The 24,551-nt window shown below is 35.6% G+C and overlaps 2 protein-coding genes across 28 annotated transcripts in view; one reads left to right on the forward strand and one right to left on the reverse strand.

Annotated features, from left to right (window-relative positions):
* Positions 1–24,551, forward strand: part of LOC144301748 (uncharacterized) — a 355,630-nt gene that overhangs the window by 147,626 nt on the left and 183,453 nt on the right. For 21 of the 22 annotated variants that reach the window (XR_013368525.1, XR_013368524.1, XR_013368530.1 and 18 more), the window contains one exon: positions 8,897–9,056. Coding sequence is in view for 4 of the 22 variants with exons in the window: in XM_077878820.1 (XP_077734946.1) it covers positions 8,897–9,056 (160 nt within the window). In the remaining 18 variants the exon portion in view is untranslated. Of the gene's footprint in view, positions 1–8,896; positions 9,057–10,555; positions 10,740–24,551 lie in introns of those variants that run through there. The other variant, XR_013368520.1, reaches the window with a different exon arrangement.
* The window catches only part of SAMSN1 (SAM domain, SH3 domain and nuclear localization signals 1), a 268,791-nt gene that overhangs the window by 38,819 nt on the left and 205,421 nt on the right, over positions 1–24,551 (reverse strand). The window contains exon 1 of one of the 6 annotated variants that reach the window (XM_077878809.1): positions 8,843–9,026. The exons of the other annotated variants lie outside the window; for them this stretch is intronic. Coding sequence (XP_077734935.1) covers positions 8,843–8,899 — 57 coding nt within the window. The 5' untranslated portion in view covers positions 8,900–9,026. Of the gene's footprint in view, positions 1–8,842; positions 9,027–24,551 lie in introns of those variants that run through there. 6 annotated transcript variants of the gene reach the window in all.

A 24,551-nucleotide genomic window follows, 5' to 3' on the forward strand; every position in this document is an offset into this window, starting at 1 on the left:
ACATGAAGTTACAAAGCCTGAATTACTTATCTTACCTAAGTGAGCAAGTCTGCTGAGCCAAATGGGATTATTTGCTTCAGCTGATGTACCGATAGGCACATTTCTACTCTCCTACTCCTTTCTAGGCTTCCGGCAAAGAAAGCCCCTTTGCTATTTTTTTTTTTAACTTCAATCATATTAAATTACAATGTCTGATTATTGTTTTGTTTCATTATATTCTGATTCTAAAAATGGTTACATTGCTTTATGTGGGTGTTGCCCAGATCTTTGTCAGCTACCCATTTGTAAACTATGTCCTGGAGTAGGGTACTTCTTTAGATGACTAATATTATCCATTAGTCATTCCACACTCATTGTACACACATTGAGAAATCACGACTGTGTTCTACATTATGAATGTTTTTGGCAATAGCCAAAGTTTAATAGGAACCACATGAAGTCTGAAAATCAGACAGACTGAGTTTAGTCCCCCTTGTTCCCCAACAAAAACTTCAGGGATGTAAATATGCATAAGGTACATCCCCTGTTCTTGATGGTAACTCTGGTAGGGAGGGCATATTGGAATAAACTGTGTTATAAGAAACAACAGAGGTGTGGAACAGGCACTGTGAAAACAGAAAGGAGGGTGAGATTATTAATGGCATATGTACTATGTGCTAGAAAATTTCCATATGGTAATTCAACTAAATCCTCACATTCAACCCTACATGACATGCTTTAATATACTCCTTCTTCAGATAAGCATACCAAGACTCAAGAGGAGTTTTTAATAAAAGGTTCAAGGTGTCCTAGTTAGGAAATATCAAAACAGGACCTCAAAACCAAGTCTATATGACTTCAGCTCATGGTTTCCATTGCTCTGCCAGAATGACCTCAAAAATACTACTTTGGGCTAAGTGGTGGAGGCTTTGTTGTGGGTTTAACAGTCCAGCTCAGTAGATGATGTTAATGTATAGCCAGAAAGCCACTATCCAAGGGGGTAGAACAGATGTTTTACTTTCATTTTCAAATGATTCTTAATAGAGTCCTAGTGGGATGTAGCAGGTAAGTTTGGATGGAAGGAAAGAACAAGGAAAAAGACTGGACAGTGTGGGTAAAAGGGAGCCACTGTAGTGAGGTGAGTGGGGCAGGCAGAATGAGGATACTGGTCAACTGGAAGTGAAGAGGGATCTAAAGTAATTGGAAGTAAGGAAACAGCTGATAATCAAATCCTCACTTTCAATTAGTAGAACTTCATGGACTGTATCATGAACTGAATTTTTATTTTCCCCAAATTTGTATGCTCGAGACCTAATCCCTGGCACCTCAGAATGACTATATTTGGAGATAGGGACTTTAAAGAGGTAATTATGTTAAAATGGGGCTGTTAGGGTAGGTCCTAACCCAATTCTACTGTTGTCCTTAGAAAATGAGATGTCCTTAGAAGATGAGATTTGGACACATAAAGGGAGACACTAGGGGTGTACATGGACAGAGGGATGACTAAGTGAAGAGGAGCGATGAGTGGCCATCTGTAAGCCAATGAGAGAGGCCTGGAACAGATTCTCCCCTCATGACCCTCAGAGGAAACAAAACCCACAGGAGCCCTGATCTTGGACTTCCAACATCCAGAGTTGTGAGACAATACATTTCTGTTTTTTAGGCCACCCAGCCTGTTGTATTTTGTTATGGAAGCCCTAGCAAACTACTGCAGGTGAGGTGAAAACTTCTAAAGCTCATCACAGGGGAGAAAGTAGACACAGCCAGCTGTGCTGACAAATGGCTCTCTCTATGTATAAAAGAATCACTTTGTCTACCTCTAGAGACAGCTTAAAAATCTCTTCTATTTTTATTAATCAAATCTTAATGTAGGACATTTTTGTTCTCTGCTAAGAAGCTAATTATGAATGTCTTGTTTCTAAAAGTTCACCTAAATCCTTAACAGTAGAAAGGAAGAGAAATGGATCAGTTTGGTAATGCTAAATTTGGAAACTTAGATGTGTAGAGTATGGAGTTAATTTCATTAGAAAAAAACCCACAATCTTCAGGGATAATGAAGCCATTTGTCTCCAAGTAAGGCAAGGAAAGATTAAAGAGATGTGTCTCATTAAATTGATTTTTAACAAATCCAGTGCATTGGTAGTCAAAGTAGTGACTTGATACTCTTCCTGTAGGATATAATATCCAAATTTCCAAAGAAAGGGAGGCTACACTTGTGTCATTCTCCCTGTCATTTGTCCCCTGAATTTTCTATATACTGTATGGACACTGTTCTTTTCAAGTTTAGCCCACCTATTTGGCACCACCTTTTTTTTTTTTTTTTCTATTTGCTTGCAATACAACTTGATTATATATTCATATTCTATAAAATGGGAAAGCTAGAATGAATTAGTGCTTTGGAGAAAATTTTCAAGGCTAAAATTATTTAACTCTTTCAAACAATTAAGCATAATGAAATGAGCAAATTATTAGTTCATCTCTCCTGATTTGAGGTGCTCTGAAAATGAAAATTAAATTCAAAAGAAAAATGTAGTTTGGAGAATGAGCAGAAAATTTGGGGAAGTGGCATGTCAATTTTGGGGTGAATTTCTGGTGGCTGTGACAGAGAAATATAGGCATTTCTTGTGGGAATGTGGGCACCAATTAGAAGCAAGAACAGTACAGGGCAGTGGCAGCCTTTCTGTTCACCATCTTTTCACAACATGTGGTATGGCTAAGTTTCCTGTACATATTCAACTGGATGCAATATGTACAAATAGATCCCAAATTACCATCTTCTCAATATCCACCCTGTTGCTCCCTTTGTTGAAGCCACCGCTATCTCTTTTCTTAGTTTCTGTAAGAGCCCCCTAACTGATCTCTTCTCTATTTTCTAAGTCCTTTCAGTGTATTTGAAAAACAAAAGACTGAATAAATCCACTAAAATGTAACCCAGATTCTTTTTTTCTCGAATTTTTTTCAATACTAGCCCAAATCCTTATAATGACCTGGAAGCACTCTGTGATCCTACTCTTTGTGAACGAACACTCTTTCCCTGTGCATTCTGTTCCTCTGTTTTCTCAAACACACTAGGGGCACTCTGGTCTCAAGGATTTGGGGCTTGCCCTCCCTTCTTCCTGGAATATAATTTCATCAGGCAAACTCATGGCCAGCTTCTTCAGTTCCTTCAGGTCCTTTTTCAAATGTCCCATTCAGCACTTATCATTACCTAGCACTCTGTATATTTAACATACTTAGCTTGCTTTTTGTATGTTATCCCCACTAAGTCAATTCTTTGAGGACAGGGATCTTTGTTTTATTCACCACTGTATTCCCAGCATATGGTCTATACTGTCTACAGTAAGCACTCAATAGATAAATTTATTGTATTGAAGAATGAATGAATGAATGAATGACCTTCTAAGTCTTTTGAAAAGGTTAATAAAAAAATTTCTAGATTGGGTAACTAAAAATTCTTGATGCTCAGGCACATTCTGTATTAAGTAATCAAAATATTTGAAGATGGAATCCAATCATTAGTATTTCTTTTTTTTTATAATAAATTTTTTATTGGTGTTCAATTTACCAACATACAGAATAACACCCAGTGCTCATCCCGTCAAGTGCCCCCCTCAGTGCCCGTCACCCATTCACCCCCACCCCCTGCCCTCCTCCCTTTCCACCACCCCTAGTTCGTTTCCCAGAGTTAGGAGTCTTTATGTTCTGTCTCCCTTTCTGATATTTCCTACCCATTTCTTTTCCCTTCCCTTATATTCCCTTAAAGTTATTCCATGGTTCAAATGTGCAACCTAGGCTGGGATGTGAACACCATTTCCAAACTTTAAAGTGCTTACAAAACTTCCAGGTATCTTGTTACAATATATATTCTGATTTAAGGCCAGGAAGTCAGCACTTGTAACAGCTCCTAAAATGTCAGAACTGCTGGTCCGTATGACTACACAGAGCAGCAAGCACTTAGAATCATGTTCAACTTGACTTTGGGCCCTACAATACCTTTTAACACGATCTATGCTCTGTTTCCTCCTGACTTGTTTTGTTTTAGTTTTGGATCATAATTTATTTTAACTATTTCTCAGAAAATAAATGTGGCATAAATGCTAAATACATTAATAAGAGAACTTTTGGGGAGATTTCTTTTTTGGGTGTGGAGGGGAATAACAACCATTATTGACAGCCATCATTTTTTAAGTGGAAACTGTGAATTTAAAATATTACCTACATTGTGTATCACATATCTTATTTGGGGCCACTTGGTTTGAAAAGCCAGAACATTTGACTGAATTCATCTAAATTAAAGTCTGAAATCACACACCAGATGAAGAAACAAAAAGAAGTAATGGGGGGAAATCCACAAGTTTAAGAAGAAGGAAAGCTATCCCCTATAATCTTTTTTTTAAGATTTTATTTAAATAAATAAATAAAATCTTATTTATTTATTCATGAGAGACACACAGAGAGAGAAGCAGAGACACAGGCAGAGGGAGAAGCAGGCTCCTCACAAGGAGCTTGTTGTGGGACTCGGTCCTGGATCCTGGGATCACGCCCTGAGCTGAAGGCAGCCGCTCAACCACTAAGCCACCCAGGCATCCCTCCTTTATAATCTTGAATCAAAAAAAATTTTCTTCTTCTTCTTTCCTTTTTTTTTTTTTTTTTTTTTTACTAGCTATGATACCTTGAGCAAAATATTTCACATCTATAGGACTGTTTTCTTTCAAATAAATTGCAGGGAGAAGGTCATAAACCCTGAGTGTTAGTGTCTTGTAACTTGTTAGTGTCTGGCCTTAAGTAAGCACCTATGTATGTAAACATCTCTTCCCTTTTCTTACACCTGGTTAGGTAAGAGTTAAAATGTATCTCAGCAGTCTTGATAGGAAAAGCAATGAAGAAAGCTCTTTAATGCCACAACTATGTGTCATCCTTGTCTAGGAGCATAAATTTGCACAGCGGGCAGTGCAGTGAAAACAGCTCATAATCAACTCATCACCTCTCATCATTGCGAGGATCAAATGCAAATGGGAAAGAATGCCACTTCAGTCATTGCTAGTGAAAATTAGCATCTGTGACACTAATGGTGTCTCATTTAGTATGTATTTTAGATTTAAAAAATAAAAGAAAAAAAATGCTATTTCCAGAACAGAACTGCCATTATTCCAGTGTTTCCCTTTAAAATAACAGTGGTGTTTGAATCTCCTTTACTTTAAAAAAAAAAAAAAATCCTGTTAAAATTTATTAACACAGATCATTAATCCCAGCCGAATAAAGGCCAAGTTGTTCTAATTACAGTTCCAAAGTTTCATTTATCTATTCCTTTTTTTATTTTTGAAGTCTACCATATTCCCTGAGCTGGAACAAAGGTCTATGGTTATGTAATGGTGGGCATCTCTAGAGATTCTTATATAACATTTGTTATATTGCAGTCCTTAAAATAAAACTTAAAAATGAATTACAGTTGCATTTATATACATACATACAAACTTTTGGATGTACACACTAACAGATTTAGTGCCAAGAAAAATGAAAGTACACTGTGCTAATGAGTGTCCATACTTGAACCAGGATACATAGAGTAGACACAAGGAACTCCATTCACTTTATAAATATTTATCAGGGGCCTACTACATTGAAGGTGGTATGCTAGATGCAGGAGGGAGATATATGGTTATACTTAATAATCTCAATATTAGGTCATGATTTTTTTGACAATTTGAACATTTTAAAAGCTGTTTTTGTTTTATAGTTCTGAGTATTTACACTGAAGTGGACACCTGGAGGGATTTTGTTGGTGGAATTCTTGTACCTAATCAGAGACAAGAATAGAGGACTTCTAAATTCCTTTCCAACCTAAGGAGGCTCTTAAACATATGCTCTCCCTGGTTTCCATAAAATGTATTTGGTAGGGCAGCCTCGGTGGCTCAGCGGTTTAGCGCCGCCTTCAGCCCAGGGCATGATCCTGGAGACCCAGGATCCAGTCCAACATCAGGCTCCCTGCATGGAGCCTGCTTCTCCCTCTGCCTGTGTCTCTGCCTCACATGAATGAATAAATAAAATCTTAAAAAAAATGTATTTGGTAATTAAGACAGAAGTAGGAGTAATATCTACACTATAGTCCCTATGCTAGTAATGACAGCATTAATAATGAAGACCAGGAGTACTGGAAATTGACATATGTATGTCACATCACACAGTTTTATTTTTCATCTGACTGTGTATCTTTGCTCAAGTTAATTAACCTCTATGCCTTCCCATCTATGTAGCTAAGTAAGAGCGATTCACAGAGTTGTTAGAAATATTGAATAAATTAGTGTACAAAAAGCTCACAATTAAAAAAAATAAAAAAATTAAAAACCAAAAAACAAAAAGCTCACAATTAATAGAGAAAATAAAATAAAACATTTCAGTTAGAAAAAGTCACAGAAAATTATGTCCTATAATTTAAGCATTTATAGAATGTAATGAGGTCATATCTTTTCAAATCTGAATCCTAGATATGCCTAAAATTTTAAAAAATCACTATCAGTAGTGGGTACTAGTGATGAGGAGGCAGAGACAAACTTCAAAAAGCAAAGTACAGAACCTTGCGTGTATGTCAAGTAAAGCTATTTTTCAATGATTAATCTAAATGTAGACTCCTTAGCCACTATTCATCAAATTTCTTTATTAATTTGGAATTTTCTTATATACACCACAGAGAGTCCTGAGACACAAATTAAACTTGTTGGAACTTATTAACATTCCGGTATACATAATGGGTTTCTTTTGTAGTAACTTTCCAAGGCTTTCCTAGTTTCTCTTATACATTTTTGGTCTTACTCCCTTAACTTACACTATGAATCCCATATAACAAATATGAGTAAAAATATGAGTCCTATTTATGAGCTATCTGAAGGAAAGATCCCATACCAAAAATGGAGAAATAGGTATAAAGAGTGAAAAAGATGACATGTTCATGATACAATTAAAGATGGTAAAACTGTATTTTAACATGTGTTTTCATTATTTTTTTTGAGTCACAGACATGCTATTGATAAGTCTTGTGACTTTAAGAGAATAATCATTTTGTATGTAGACTCATAATATCTATTGTTATATTTTATATCCATGAATGTTTTGAACTTTCTCACAATTATAGGACCTACTTAAAAATACTGATAACAAAGTCCTTCTCCATTGGTTTCCTTTCCAAATGAATAGTTCCATATTTTTTAACTGAGGTGATATTAGGTATACTATGCATTCACCATTTGAATTGGGTACTAGGTCACCTAAACTATAACACACAAGAGTTAACATAAACTAGATAATTCAGTAATAGGTCCCTCATTTTTTTTTTTAAGTTTTACTTATTTATTCATGAGAGACACAGATAGAGAGAGGCAGAGACATAGGCAGAAGGAGAAGCAGGCTCCATGCAAGATGCCGATGTGGGACTCAATCCTGTGATTACAGGATCATGCCCTGGGCCAAAGGCAGGTGCTCAACTACTGAGCCACAAGGGGATTTCTCTTCTTTGTTTTAAATACTGCCTTCGTCTCTTTGATGATAACAGTGTGGCTGAACTATTCTTTTTATTGCTAGAGAATTCTCGTTTAGTTTTAAAAACCTTTACGATCTCCCTAAAACCTAGTATTGTCAACTCAACATTAGTTACATTTTAATTGAGTAAATTCTATATAAAATTAATCTTAAACATAAAAATGATGCTTTTAGAATTTTTTTTCTGTTTGGGAAACGTTGCTATGAATTTTTATTATATTAGGGGAAAAGACAGAAATCATGATACATTATCCAGCTGTATTTTTAACTAAGATGGCTGCCTAAGTTTTTAAAGATCAGAAATCATTTATTTTTTAGTTTCCTTCAAACAGGTTGTATAGTAACTTGCAAAGACTTATAAAATATTGACCATTGTTCAATGCCACATCAATTCAGGAGTTCACAATCAATTCCCAAATTCTTTCTCTCCAAATGGGTACCAAGCAAATAAAGACCAATAATAGATAATAAGTCAGTCCTCTGAAAAGACGCCTGACCTCAGCTATAGTTTATTCACAAGTAGATCAAAAATATTATTTATCTAGGGAACTCAAGAAATGTACAAGTATTGGAGAAAAGCTTTGAACCCAGTATTTCATAGTTTCTTTCACTTTATTAATGAAACTAATTTAGAGTTCTACAGTAGAATCTGAATTTTGTTATCTCATGCTGTACTTTTTAAAAAAGTGGCAATTATTGTTAAGACAAAAATAGCCTAACATTCTAAATAGAACCAATTTGGCAAATCTATCAATATACGGGGTTTTGATACTTCCTAAAATATAATCCAATCCTCTCTCTAGTGAAGTGTTAGTTCAAGCGAGAGTTAGGAAAAATAATCTTTTCAACAAGCTATCATATTTTAATACAAAAAATGAAAAAAGCAAATATTTAGTATAAACATCTCTATTTTACAATTTCCTCATAATTAAACGTATTATGAGAGCTGAACACATGACGGATAAAATGCATTCAGTCAAATAGACATTGACAACTTTATCGTCATTAAAAACGTTCAAGAATGTTTCATAATATCAATCTTTAAAATAGAGACCACCAAATTGATTTCCGTGAAGTTGGATCTGAGCTCAAACTTCAGTTACAAATGTAAATGATCAAATATACACTATATGGTAAAATTACAGAGAAAATAATTGTCTAGATATTATTTAACACCTACGTTTGCAATTCAACATTTTTCAGACTTGCCATGAGGCATTCGGCCCTAGAGTTGAATTGATTTATGACTGACAAGAGAAGAACAGTGCGTGTGTGTATGTGTTTATCCTATTAAATGATTTGGTTTTGTTTGTGTATAAAATTACCTTACCTTTGGTTTTTGATGTTTTTCCTTCTCTGAAACATTGGATGGTTTTCTCTTCAGCATTTTGAACTCAGACTGCTCCAAGCAAGTGCACTTTCTGTTACAGAAACAACTGAAGGCTGTCAGCACTGTGTCTGTCTGTGATGTACAGCAGATAAGTTTGAGCCCAGTGACCTGCCACTTCCTCCTTTGGTCGGGATATGGCTTCACATCTACATGGGTAAAGTTTTTTTTTTTTTTTTCTTTTCTTTTTTTTTTTTTTTTTAAATGGTAATTCTTTGGTAACTCCTGTTCTGTATCTGCTATCTTCTATGAGGTAGATTCCTAAATCTCACACTTGGACATGCCTGTAGTTATCATTAGTGCCATAAGGATTCAAAATAAGGATTTTTTTTTTTAGTATAACACACTGATAGAGGGAGGAAAATATCTGAGCCAATAAATGAAATAAAACTTGAGATGTGGGTATTTTAATATTAAAAAAATGAAGAGAATACTCAGGGTAGTCAGTTTCATACTTCTAAGTAAACTTTATGAGATGAAATAAACTAGACTTTATACAATACTAATCTTACTTTTTTAAAAAAAGATTTTATTTATTTATTTGACAGAGAGAGCACAAGCAGGGGGAGAGGGAGAAGCAGGCCCCTGATAAGCAGGGAGCCCGATGTGGGGCTTAATCCCAGGACTCTGGGATCATGACCTGAGCTGAAGCCTTAACTGACTAAGTCACCCAGGCACCCCAATAAACTAGACTTTATACAATATTAATCTTACTTAAAGCATGTATGCAATGTACTTAAAAAACAGTATGAATGAAATTCATATAAATAGGAATATGACTTCAGGATTCAATGATTGCGCATATTGTTACTTTTTAAAACATTACTATGTTGTCAAGACCTGATTAATATGAAAATCAATGAAACAGAACCCTGCCTTAACTAGATGTCTTTTCTGCTACAGACTGCAATGCTGTCTACTGATAATTGCTAGTCTAGCGATGATCCAATGGATCAATGGTACCTTCAAAGGAAGCATCCAGTCTCTATTTAATAGGCCTGGAATAGAGCTAATATGGCTTAGAGAGAGACTTTTCTCATCAAACTAAAGGGTTTAGCATTTTTATTATAATGTCAAAACTGAGATACCCAGAAAGTAAAAGCAAAAAGTTCAAGCTTTCTTGTTAATTAGGGATTTACCAAAGGAAGACATGCGGAATGTCTGAAAGTCCAGTTCTATTAAAACAGGCTTGTTAGAAAATCAACCTAGATTTCCATTTATCAAATCCCTGGGTTGAAAAGCAGTGGCACCATATTCTTAATGAGCAACTTCTCTAGATAAAAACCAAGCTGACTTTATTTCTCAGTCTTCCCTCATACCTGTGAGCTGCCCCTTCCTGAGGCCCAGTTCTAAGTGTTCAAATTTCACTAATCATTTAATGAATATTAAATTACATGCTATGTGCTGTTTGACAGTATATCATGCCTCTTGACCAACTTAAAAATTGTTTATGTCCTATAATAGAATTAAAGACATACTCTTAAGATTCTGGTTAATATGCTGCTTCTCCTAGATATTAAGAGCAATTATATTTTTAGGAATTATCAGACTGGTATTTTCAAAATAACACTGAGGGCTCTGAGGTTGGGTAATTCCCTAGAGGCCTGACTTAGGTTTAGGCAGTGACCTAAGTATATTTTTGTTTCATTTTTTCAGGAATTGAAAGTCATGAAAAAATATATTTCTTCTGAAACATTTACACCCTCAGTGCCTCCCTTTCTTTACCTGTGAATAGAAATTTAATTCAATTCCGGAGTTTGATCAACAACATAAGAATGATAGTACCTGCACTTACTATAGTAATAGAGTTCTGGTGAGAATAAAAGGAAATATCAATAAAAAGCATACTTATTATATGACTTAGCATTTAAATAATGTTTAATGACAAGAAATGTTTGTTGATCTTAAAGAAGTATGAAATTTCAAATAGGTTGGGGGTGGTGTTTGCTATAAATTATGTTTCTACAATGATATAAAAGAATAGAGAACATTCACATTCATGGTGACACATGTGGACTAGACCATCTGCAGTTTTAAGAAGTGTTACACTCTAGCAATTTGCATAAAATCTCAATTTATGATCTCTAGGCACTCTACCATCATTAACACTAAGAAATATTTTAAAATTGCAGTAAAATTGGAATCTTTTCCTTCAGAACTACAGATGGGAAAAGCAATTTTCTAACCTTCTCTACTACCCAGGAAAAATATTTTCTGGAGATATTAAAAGACATGTGAAGTCCTATCACAATCTATGTTAAATGACTTGGTCTTCAAAAAAATCTTAGGTGGTAAGGTAGCAGCAAGTGTTTTTTCTTTTGCTTCTGTTTTTTTAATCAATTATCTACTGTGTTATGGAATCTTAGGGCCACTAGGATATTTAATGAGTAATCAAAATGACCCAGCAAATTCAAAAGTCAAAGGTAGGACAAGAATGGGATAAAGAGTTAGTATTGAACACACCTAACTCCCTATCATGATTAAACCACTAACCCACATGTTGCTTAAGACATGTTCTGAAGCAGGGAAATTGCAAAACAACAGTCTGTGTGCTTTGTTTTCACAAATTACCTTAATGGTCTTAGAACCTGGGCAGGGTGAAACTTGGGACTTTGTGGCTTATATTTAGGTCACTATTTCTGCGTCACAGAGAGTGAGTCAAATTTTTAAAGAAACTGCAATCAAATAGCTTTTGGGGTATATTTTAGGAGAAAATGAAGTAAGCATTAAAGAGTTGTTTTAACGATTCAACAAATATTTATTAGTGGACTGCTAATACATGAATTATCAATTTCAAATCAGAAAAGTATAGGTGAAAGATTCTGATTTCTTTATTGCCTGAGGACCTCCATTTTTCTTTGCTTCCTGGCAAAGTCCTCAGGTTGAGGACTGATACTACAATTTTTTTGATTAATCGTAGTATATACTTCAGACACTTACATTTGTTCAATAGAAGGGGGTGTTTTTAAATCCAATCTTTTAAAATGGGACCATAATCCCCACACCACCTTAATGGGTACACCTCAAATACCTGGACTTTGTCACAGCAAATCTAATGCTTCTGTGTATTATTGGGGTGACTATGACCAAAAGCTGTTTTAGTAACTATGACTTAAAATACTCCTGACTATACCTCAAATGCATTGTTGGAGAAGGACAACAGAGAAATATCTTCTGAGAACTTGAAAAATAAGAGACATAAGATTGTCATTGTGAAGTACAACTCTGAAATTAACATTTAATGTAAGATAGATTATCTTATAGAAAAAATGGATTGCATTTCATCTGCATCTACAGAATTTTGTCACTTGTGATAAAGAAAAGAAAGAGTCAATCATAAAAACAAGTTAAACTTGATAGTTTGGTTTTTCTTTCTGGCTCCTCAAGCAGGTTTCTCTCTATAGAATAGAGAAGGGAAATTTATAGAAAGAAACCCAGTGGGGCTGCTGTGTTCTTGTCTGTTTATGGTTGCTGGAAGTGGAGACTATCCTACAAATCCTAACTCTACTCAGGATTTCTTGAAGCAAATACAAATATCGATCTGATGAAGTTCTTGCAGTTCTTTCCTCAATAATTCTGTTGGTAGTTTCAAAGTCATTTTGGCCATATAAAACATATTGAGTGTTGTACTCCCCAGATATTTAGCTTATTCTTGCAATATAATGGATAAAACACCTCCTCCTTGTTTAGACTTGGGTGTTTACAGAGAAATGGTGGTATGGATATCCCCCAGACCTACAGTGGGGATGAAGGTGGTGGGGATGGGGAGAGGAATGGTGATTCTCTGTAAATCTCTTCCATTTCTTCACTCTCTGAGGTCATTTATCCATTCCATCTCTGGAGTCCCTATTTACTAACCCTTTTCTGTAAGGGACCCACCCCCTTCCCTAAGCTCTTGAAATCTCTCCTAATGTCTTATTAATTAAAAATCCTTACAGTGACTTTTCTGCTTTGCCCAGGGATCTGCTTTACGGAATGAAGAAAAGTTGTTGAGGAGGTAACTGGGAAAAGAGAAAGTTCTGGTCCTACTAACAGGAGCTGTTAAGATGATGGGAGGTATAGAGGTTTGTTTTTCCCAATGAGGCCTGAAATTAAGCATACATATCACAAGGATTATATTCTTCCAGGAACTCATATCAAGTCTTTATTAGAAATTAATTTTTCACCTATTAATTTCTCCTTGTGATATGATGCTTTACCTGAGTTTTGTAACAGAGTTCTCATACATTTATTAACAGTGATAGGGTGAAGACCAAACCAATTAGGAAGGTGAGAAGAAATCTTACTCATTTTGCTTCACATAGAGAAAGGAGTGTAACAGATGCAAATATTTGGTAGAGCTTCAGTGAACTTCGAGTATCTTAATTCTCTTACAAGATAATCCATCATATGGAGATGGATGCATCAAGCAAGTTTAGTTGAATTTCAGTAAACAATATATTTGTCTAACTGCTTCTCTTTATTTTGATTTTAAGCTCAGTGAGTAACGTTCTAATGATGATTTGGTTCCTTGGGTAGGTCTGTCTACAAGAGGCAAATGCATTGTTCAAGTGGACATCAAGTACCTGAAAATCTACACTTGTATTTCTTACTATAAATTAATGAATTGCCATGGTGCTTAATTGGAGTATGTCCCAAGAAAGGATCCACTCTTGATATCCTCAAAACTATCCTTCTGAGAGAGAAGGGCTGCTGGTCAGGCCCTAGATACCTTAGGAAGCCTCTTGAGAGAGAGTCTTGTGGCCTGTGATACTATTTCATATTTTAAATTTCCCAAAAGATAATCAAGAAAATTATCTCATTATCTTAATTGTAGAATAAATAGAGAATTGAGATAAATAAAAAGGACGAGTGGTCTAAGATAAATGGGGAACCTAAAGAATCATACAGTAAGAAACTGCCTTGAAAGAGACAAAGAATGTCTTAGATCATATCTTTGCCTGGTGAGATGTTGGAAAACAATATAAGAGAATACTTAGTAAACAAAAATTAGGTGTACCAGTTCCAAAGTGACAAAAATAATTAGGGGAACTAAATTCAAAATAAGTGCAAATTATTCAGATTATTCAATAAATTATAAATATATACTTTCTAGGTGGTTGCCACAAGTAATAAAATAAAGTTTTATTTATTTATGATTCAGAATTACAATATTAATGAAGTAATCTTATTCTCAAAGTTGGTAATACTAATGAGTATCAATTTTGAGTGCTTATTATACACTTAGCATTATGCTTAGTCCTTTACCCATAATTCCCATGTAATCCTTAGAAAATCTCCATGAGCTGCTCTAATGTTACCATCCTCAATAATAAGGTGAAGTTAGGTAAAGTGTTCTAGTTTGCACAGGTAGGAAGTGATAGAATTCACTCAATACATTCAATACAAAGCCTCAGCTCATAATCATCATTCTCTATCATAGTTATACCTTGGTGTATTTAAAGACCTGCTGTAAAAGAGAAGTGATTTATTTGGGGATTAGGTTCTAAATGGTAAAGGCTGAAAGAAGAGTAATGCTTAGCTACTAGTTGGAGACAGTGTTTAAACATTATGTGTGTAAAAGAATTTGAAACCTTAAAGAGGGTTCTAGATGCAAAACATCTAGATGCAAAACATCTAGAACCCTCTTTAAGACTCAGAACCACAGGGGCATCTGATACCACTTCATTTCCCTCTTTAACCCAAGCTACCTGTTGTGACTCTAAGAAGAGTTAAGAGCCCCTCAATGCTATCTTTAATAATAATCTCATGCTTATAAAAATCAGAGTAGGAGCGCAAATTCGACTTGTCCAGATTTTGTCAAATTCCCTAGGTTCCGTAGTGCCCTGATGATGGCTTTTGATAAAGTATTATTTTTTTAAAGATTTTATTTATTTATTCATGGAGACACAGAGAGAGAGAGAGACAGAGACACAGGCAGAGGGAGAAGCAGGCTCCATGCAGGAAGCCTGATTTGGGACTCGATTCTAAATTAGGCTGATGAGTTTTTGATGTTTAAATATAGATCATACTTGTAACTTCAATGCTTAAATATTTCGGGTTTATTCTTTCCTCTGTTCCAAGGTGGTCTGGTTATTCTCTAAGTATACAAGGCTGAAGCTGAAATGGAACTTCTCAATCCTCTCTTGATTTGGATACTCTGTAGCCTGAGTCTCACATCTTTAATGTCTATGTCTCATCTGCAGAGATACACTTCCTAAGTGGAAGTGTTCTAGATCCTTCACATGTGAATGCTATTTTGACTGGAAATAGAATTCTAGCCTCATTTTTTTCCTTAGAATTAATAAGGTCTCTCTCTTATTCTTTAAATTCTACAGTTGTTATTGAGAAGTGTAATGCCATTGTGATTCTTGGTTTATTGTATAGAAACTCTTTGTCTTCCTCTACATTTCACATTTATCCTTCATATGTCCTAAAATCTCATATTATGTGCCTTGATATGGCTTATTTTTACATTCTCTGTACATTTATTCAGTAGCTTTTTCAAAAAGGAAACATGCAACTTTCTGGTCTGTGTTTCTTTAATAAATTCTTCATCTCTTTTTTTCTGTTCTTTCTGGAAATCTAATCAGTCCATTTTAGACATCCTGGATGGATACTCTCATTGTTTTATACTTCTCTGTTTTCTATTTCTTTTTCATTTTCGTGTTGTTGTTGTTTTTTGTTTGTTTGTTTGTTTTTTACTTTCTAGGAAATTCCATTACTTTTTCTACTAAGGAACTAATAATCATTTTTAATTATAATATTTTATTTTGCAAAAGTTCTGATTCCTTTTTCACAACATTCTGTAGTTTTATTTTTAATAAAGCAGTAAAAATGAAATCAACTGTCATTAAAAATATGGGAAATCTTAAAAATAATAATTAATAAAACTATTAAGTGAAAAGAAACATTCCAAAAAGAATTACATGTAGCATGATGCTCTTAAAAAACAAACAAAGACCCCAAAAACAAAAACAAAAAGCACATATACACAGTTTGAAAAAGGAAAGAGTAAAGAACACAGCATTTAGTATAATGATTCACTCAGGGGAGGGGATGCAGCATTGATAGATATAGGTTATTTTTGAGGTCTTATTTTGAGGTTTTATTTCAGAGGTATATTTTAATAATAGTATATTATTAAAACTAACTAAAGAAAGTGGGATTTGGGTGCCTGGTTGGCTCAGTTGGTTGGCCATCTGCCTTCAGCTCAGGTCCTGATCCCAGGGTCCTGGAATTGAGCCCCACTTCAGGCTCCCTGCTCAGTAGGGAGCCTGCTTCTCCCTCTCCCTCTGTTTGTGCTTTCTCTCTGTCAAATAAATAAATAAAATCTTGAAAGAAAGAAATAAAGTCTTGAAAAACATTCTGTTATTAATTCTTGGTAAGGGGGTAAAATATACTAGGTAAGAAGATGCACTTGTAGACTACCTGAGTTCAAATCCTGGCTCTGCTATTTAGTAAGATGCTCTTGGCAAGTTACTTGGCCTTTTTATAAAATGGACATGATAATAGTGCATACCTCAAAGGGAATACTATGATGATTAAGTAAGATATTATTATAAAATTAGTAAAAACATGTCTGGCATGATCTAGACACTAAGAACTAAATTTATACATGGACTATGTTCTCTTTCTGAGGTTAATTATCATTAATTTTCTTTTCCTTCTGTCCGTTTCATTGTCTTTGTTTTTCTCTGATTTCTTACTTCATTTGCTTTGATCTCTTTCATCTTTGAGGCTTTCTTCAAATGTCTAGCTATCTTTGGCTGTTGGTACATCCCAAAGAGCATGGTATGAAAATCCTCACTAGAAACCCTGTGAATGGGTGGCTTTATTAGGTGATCAGGCAACAAAGAAGCCTTTGCTGCAGAAAACCCGCAAGGGCAGTTTCTGGAGTTCTATTCTCTGAGATCATTCAGGTTCACAGGTAGAGTAATCCTGTCCTGGGAGGGCTGTGGGGGAGAGGAAGTAGCTTTCCTGAAGTTTTCAAATGCTGAAGCTCTCAGAGAATCTTTGGTGCACACTGACTCACTGCACTGCAGCATGCTTTTCTTCAGGTCCTGAGACTGCCACTTGCTCCAATCCTTCCTCCACATTCCATTGTCCCTGACACTAGCTGGCATCTCTCCTCTCATCTTTTTATTTTTTGAAAATATTTTATTTATTCATTCATGAGGGACACAGAGACAGAGGCAGAGACATAGGCAGAGGGAGAAACAGGCTCCCTGTGGGGAGCCCAATGCAGGACTCGATCCCAGGATCCCAGGATCAGGACCTGAGCCAAAGGCAGACTGAGCCACCCAGGCATCCTTCCTCGCATCTTTTTACCAAGTGTTGATGTGGGTTTTCATCTTTTTAGTAAATGTATACAGATAATACAACCTATTTAAGCAAAGTCTAGTTTTGTCAACTGTGTTTCTTCACATTTTTATCATCTTTGATTCTCATTTCTGTCCTTTAAAACATTTGCGTCTCTTTATCTTATTTGCTAAGCTACTAATTATATGGAACAAACATCTAATAACAAAAAACAGATCCCTGCCACTACTACTTCTACCTTATAGTTTTTAAGATTGACATAGGATTTGGCTACTGGCATGACATGGTAGAAAGAAGCCAGGCCACAAACATGAAGCTTTTCCAGGCAAGTCTATTCTCCCATTTAAGTATTTGGCTCTCTAGACATTTTCAGATTCTTTTCATGATCACAGAAATACTGTATCTTGTGAAATAGTTTGCCTTTTAATTCTTTATAGACAATATAAAAATAAAAAAACTTACATTTCATTAAAAATCTTCAAAGTAATTTTTCAACTAAGAGTATAATTCAGTATCACCTGAATCATACCTCATTAGGCTGAAAGGCAATTCTGTCCATAGTACAATACTGACCAAACAAATTGAACTAACTTTGCACAAAAGTATATTTTAATTAATTTTTATCTGAGCACATGTAAAAAGTACTTCCTATGTACTATTAAAATCCTCTGCTTAATTCATACTTCTTTCCTCAGAAGCACAAGAGGAAGGTAGACTGTTCTGATCAATAGACCATGGTTTCTTGTCTTTACCTACTGAAGAAAAATGCAATTAATAAAATATTGCTGCAGAGATATATGTGAGTTCCTTTCCTCAGAAAAGCTATTCTTAAACGGAAAGAACAAAATCGTTTCTATTTCCTTTGTACCTTCACTCATCAGAAAAATTTGCAGCAAATTCAAGAGTGACCAGTTTTTCAGACCTTACCATTTGAAACTACACTAGAACTATAAAGCTATAGGAGACAGTAACTGAATACCCTATCTATTTAAATAATCAAAATCCTTTATGTGATCTTCATCCCCTCATTGGTTACAGTATAATTAGTTTAACTATGATATGCAATTAGACATACTTTACTTGCATATTAGTTTAATTACAAAAGAAGTAAATAAAATATGATTGTGGTATTGCTTTTAAAATGTTGCTAAAGTAAAAATGTTTACCACAGCAAAATCAAATTTCATAGTGTCATATATATAGATATACACACATCACATACATATGCATATTTATGTGCATATATATGTATACATTTATGTGTGTGTATATATGTGATATGGATGAATATATACATGTATATGTTCACTTGTTGGAATTCCTTCTTTCCTTCTTAAAAAAAGGATAATGGAAGAGCCTCTTAGGAGATCAGGTACATTGTAAATAGATAGACATTGTCCTCCCTGACCCAACACACACAAAGTAAGGTTTCCACATAAAGTATGTGGAGTGAGGCACAACTCTTTAGAATCCCTCCCCCTGCCCCCCACCCAGCATTCTAATTTTAAAGCATCTGTATTTGTCATTTCTGGGAAGGGAAAAATTAAGTGATCATTTCAGGACTCTACAAGTGTGTTACCCATAACTCAATTGTATTTTCCTTTCTATCAAGAAAAATTTCCATAACGTTTCAGCTATTCTTTTGAGAAATGAAAGAAGTCTGGTTTTCTTTGTTGATCTGTGTAGTACAGTGAACCAGATAGCCAAGTTAACATCTGTGCCCTATTGCTAAGAAAAATAAATAATTAACTGAAAACCAATAGTTATTTGGATAGAATATTGGATTCTCTGTTTATTTTCAAAGGCACAGAATTCTAACCACCCAAAGTGGCCCTTACAGCAATTATGCATTCTGGTGACTAGTCCTCTGTTGGGCAAGCCTGCCTTGAGGTCTGCTTTTCCTCATGCCACCCATCCTTGGAGGCCCTGTGATGTGATGAAAACATGTGTTCTTTGGAGAACTGACATAGATCTGAATTTCAGACAAGCTATATAACTGGGGCCTTACATTTGACTTCTCAAAGTTTCAATTTTCTCTTTGGTGAAAGGGGAAAATATTTCCTCTTGAAAGTTGTTAAGTTTAAATCAGAAAACATGTATAAAATTCCTGACACAAAGAAGGTCTTAACAAACCTAGTTTCATTCTTTCTCCTTCAAATACCAAGGTAGAAACACATGAAATCTCTAAGGATTCAAGCCCCCCAGCCCTCATTCTGGGCTGTGGTCACAGTGTGACCCAACTTCCTGGTAACATGTTTAGCCTCTGATTTCCAAAGCCCGTGCATGATGTCCTTGCTAGTTTAACCTGATGTTCTTTCATTGTCACATGTTATAATGATATTTGAATATGCTATTTATCCTTTGCCACCAACTAGGGGAAATTTCTACAGGGGAATTCAGTTCTGCTTTCACTTACAGTTGGGGATAATTTAACTGTGGATTTGCAAATGTACTTAAAACAAACTCCATACTCTTTCCTATGCCCAGAATATGGGAGTGTTCCCCTGAACATCTCTGGCCTTTGCATATCTGTATTGGTCTCCTCTTTTCTCTGACCTGGTCATTTTGGTCTTCTTACTGTGCTTGGACATATCATTTATTTGTTTATTTGCTTTGGTTACCTAGAAGGCGGAGGCCAGGCCTACTGCTGGCACTAGCATACAGCCTGGAAGAAAGAGGCTTAGAAGTGTCTGTTGAATGGATGACAAGACTAAACTCTATATAGGTTTACACACTTTAGGGGCCATCTCCTTGGATTGACAAGTATCAGGATAAAAATGTCAGAATTCATACCCCTAAAAACCAAGAGGGATTAATGGCAGGCAGAATAAATGTTTAATTGGACGTTATCAGAAAAACATCTTGCAAAAATTTTGATACATACAGACTACAAACCTCTTCATAAAATACTTTCTCCTTTGTGAAGAAATGCATAAGGTATGTCAACATACCTCCTAATGATGATAATGATCTATTATTGATTCATATAACATTCTTTTCCAAGGCTTGAGCACCTTTTAACATAAATTATTTTACCCTAACAGCTTTCCTATGAAGTACTTATCCTGATTTTATGCATATGGGAAACTGATTATTTGAATTTCCCCTTGTACCAACTCAGCCTCTGATTCTAGCCTTGTAAGTAAGCCTGTGAGCTTTCCTGCAAAACATTCATTGAAATGAAATATCTCCTTACAAGCTATTGAAAGAAATCATATTGGTCCTATCTCCAGTAAAATCTGCCCTATAATTCTCTGAATATTAGAACTTAAACTTACCAACTCATCCTGTGGAGATAGTTCTTTTGAAAACTAACACTTCTCCTTTAAAAGAGAAAAGAAACATTCTTTACATGATAAATATTTAGGGGAAAAACATGGATTTTGTTTCTAGTTCTCAGTGCAGTCAGTATATGTCATATGGTTCATGCAAAGCCAACTTCTATCAGCCAGCAAAGGTCAGCTCTACTTTTGGCAATCAGTAGGTGAACAGAAACTACACAGAACCACCTCGAAAAGGCATCAATCTGGAAACTGTGGACATCTGTTGCTGGTCTTTAAGTCACTGTGGCTGGCCACCAGCTTGGAAAACCTTAACCCACGTCAAGGCATTTCCTATGACTGATTCTTGCACTGTGAGGAGGACTTGGTGTGATCCCTCTGTTGGGTAGACAGAAAGAAGACAGAATGGGATTTGAACCTCCCTCAGGCATAAGATGTTGTTTCTGGGCTTCTCTCATCATTCTTGTACTCCAAAATGTGGAGGACAGCGCCTCCTATCTTATTTGTTTAATAAGTTTATTAATGTCACCTGTGGACTTGGCATTCTGCCAGGAATGAGATGGAAAGGCATGGGCACTGCCTTTCAAGACTTTGCATTTTAGTGGGAAGACAGGCCTACCAAGACACGATGAGAATCCAATGTAACACAGTCTGTATCAATCCAGGTTGCAATGGGTGGAGAAAAAGTGGAGAGAAAATTGCCAATTTGCCTGAAGAAGTCGGGAAATAATTCACCAAGAAAGCAATGCTTGAGGTAGTAATGAGTCAACTAGGAATTTGCTGGGGAGACAAGGCAAAAGAATGTTCTAGCAATGAGAAGAGTACTAGAGTCATGAGAGTATTTGTTGTGGTCTGAAGTGGGAGTAATTTCTTACAGCAAGTGTGTATGGTAAACAAAGAGAACGACGGAAGATGGAGCTGCCTGATGGTTTAAAGCCAGGCTGTGAATGGTTTGGAGGGCATGGGTTGAATTGTATCTTCCCCCTCAAAAGCTATGTTGTAGTCCTAATCCCCGGTACCTCGAAATGTGACCTTATTTGGAAATGAGGTTATGCATTTGAAAACTGGAGTAAGGTGAGATCTTAATCCAAGATGATTGTTGTCATTAAAAGAAGAGGGAAATTGGACACATACATGCACAGAGAGAAGACTAAGTGGAAACACACAGAGAGAGGATGGCCATGTGAAGATGAAAGCAGAAATTGGAATTATCCTACCACAAGCCAGGGAACACCCGGGGCTATGAGAAGTTGGAAGAGACAAGGAAGCATCATTTTCTAAAAACTTTAGGGACAGTATGGCCCTGCCAACACTTTGATTTGGGGCTTCTAACCCCCAGAGCAGTGAGACAGCCATCCAGTTTGTGCTACTTTATTATGGCAGCCCTAGGAAACGAATGCACTATATTAAAGAATATAGATTTGAATACAGTGGGAGTATATATTTGTATGGTAGGGGAATTACTGAAGAACTATTGCCAAAACAAGAGATTGACATGACCAGGTGTGTATGTTAGACAGAAGGCTCTGGCTAAAATGTGGTGCTTAGACTGGAGATGAGGAATGGAGTAAATTTGCAAAATTTCCAAAGCTTTTTGATCACTGTAATTAGTTAGGATCTCCTTGTCTGTGAAATAAACAAAAAGGATGGAGAAAAGATCACTCTTCTCCCTCTCTTAGTATGGCTCAAAAAGTAGAGCTATCCTGTCTGTGTATTGTTACCTGACTAAAGAAAGGGCATACTTTAAAATTCAATCTTTCCAGACTCCTTTAGTTAGTGATGGGAAGGTCACAATGAAAAATGCCGTACTAATACCATGATACAGACACTTCAAATGATTTTGATATTGATATTTTGATATTGACAAAAAATATAATTCAGTTGAAAATCTCATAACCATGAAATGAACAAAATTAATTTTCCAGTAGCAAGCCATTTGAGTTCCCAGAATGGTTTTCTTTGATTTTTATCTTAATTGGAGAAACTGATTTATATCCATATTTTGAAATGTCTATTCCTAGACAAGTAAAAAACTTGTTAAGAAACATACTGTCACTAAGATCAATACTAGGGATGCTGGAGTACAGCTGTTATTTCTGTTAAGTATATTTCCTAGAAATATCATGAATTGTGATGATAATTGGCAACTTTGATGCAAGCAAATGACTTTTTAATTGAAGTAGGTGGCATCCAAACATCTGACACTTCTAAGGCTTATATATACCCTTTAGCTGTTTCTAATCTTAAATGGTTTAAATAGATCCTGTTATAAATACAAGAGACTTAAGTATGTTTTCAGTATTTCAAGCAACATAAATGCACACACACACAGTTTACAAGTGATATATCTTTACTAAAGTGATAGAATTCACTAGAGAGCAAGAAGACACTGTTAAGGCATTCTGATTCACATTTCTGCCATTTCATCATAACCTCCTGAGACACAAAGTGTTGTACTTGCATATATGAGTAAATAATTTAATGAATATAAAACATGTCTCAATAACTTTCACTTACTGAATATCATAACTGATATTACAGAAATATTAATTTTGGGGCACCTGGCTGGCTTAGTTGGTGGGGCATAAGACTCTTGATCTTGAGGTTGTTGAGTTCAAGCCCCACATTGGACTTGGAGCTTACTTAAAAATGTATATTTTAATTTTATGACATAACCAAACATGTGAAGTATATATTTTAAATTGTATTATATTGAAGAAGCCATTTAACATGACTTCCCCTTTGCCAAAAAAAAAAAAAAAAAAACATGACTTCCCCTGTTTTAAACATGAAGTATATAGTATAATAAGTTTTAAAATTATGAGATTGTTAAATTGAGACTTTTCCTAAATAAACATGGAAAACTTATGTACATAATTTAGTATTCAGATGTCTTGAACACTGATATGTAAAGTTCTAATAATCCTTTGGGAAACTTAAGGCTCAGAGAGATGGCAAGGCTCAATTGAAGGAAGCAGAAATAGCTCAGGGTAGCACTGATCTAGAGCTTGAACCCCTTCATTGTGTTGCAAATGTAGTGCTGTGCTGACATCATGTGCCCAGTGATAAGCTTTGGGTACACAAACAAAGGGTTCTGTATTTGGTGATTCCTACAGAATGGCTTTTTAGAGAGGATGGAAGCCTTATTCTTTTTAAAAGATTTTATTTATTTATCCATGATAGAGAGAGAGGCAGAGACATAGGCAGAGGGAGAAGCAGGCTCCCTGTGGGGAGCCCGATGCGGGACTGCATCCAGGGACCCAAGCGTCAGGCCCTGAGCCAAGGGCAGACACTCAAACACTGAGCCACCCAGGCATCCCAGGTTGGAAGCCTTAAACAATATTGTGTAATAGTTTCTCATCCTGCAAAACACATGCTCTCCAAAGAAAGAATAGATCTAGAATATTTGGGGGAGGGGGCTGTGGACATGGGTATCAAGAGGTGTCCTGTCTGTAATTGATATTTGTGTCAGTTTCAGTAGAGGATGAAATACATAAATCATCTAAAAGAGGAACCTAGATGCCTCACACATCTAGTCTAGTTTGTTATTAAAGTGCAGAATAGGCAAGAAGAGCAATTTCTTAGAGAAAAATGAACAAACATTTACTGATACCCAGCTATGGATCACTGCATTTCATTTAATCTTCTTAACAACTGTATAAAGTATTATCATCTCCTCTTTTACAAAGAGGAAACTGAAACACAAAACAACTAACTCACCTAAAGTAAAAAAGCTAACAAGGAGTAAAGATTTGAACTCAGGCCTGTCGACTCCTCTATACTTCAGAGCCAAATCCTATGCAGAATAAAATTTAAAGCGAATTAAGGGAGAAAATTTCAATCCAAAAGCAGCTCCATTCAATTTTTTATCAGTCAACTGTGCATATAAACCTTGGTTTTATAACCAGAGAATGGGACACCTCCTCACCTTTGTCCTCTGTCTCTCTGGGTCTCTTTCCTTTCCCTACTTTCTATTTTGTAATTATTTCCCAAAGCCTTGCTACAGTACTACTTCCTCGTAAGACTCCAATGGAGTATTTTTCAGGAGCAGTTAGAGAAGGAAATTGAGG

The sequence above is a fragment of the Canis aureus genome, chromosome 30, assembly GCF_053574225.1.
Source record: "Canis aureus isolate CA01 chromosome 30, VMU_Caureus_v.1.0, whole genome shotgun sequence".
NCBI classification, from domain to species: domain Eukaryota; kingdom Metazoa; phylum Chordata; class Mammalia; order Carnivora; family Canidae; genus Canis; species Canis aureus.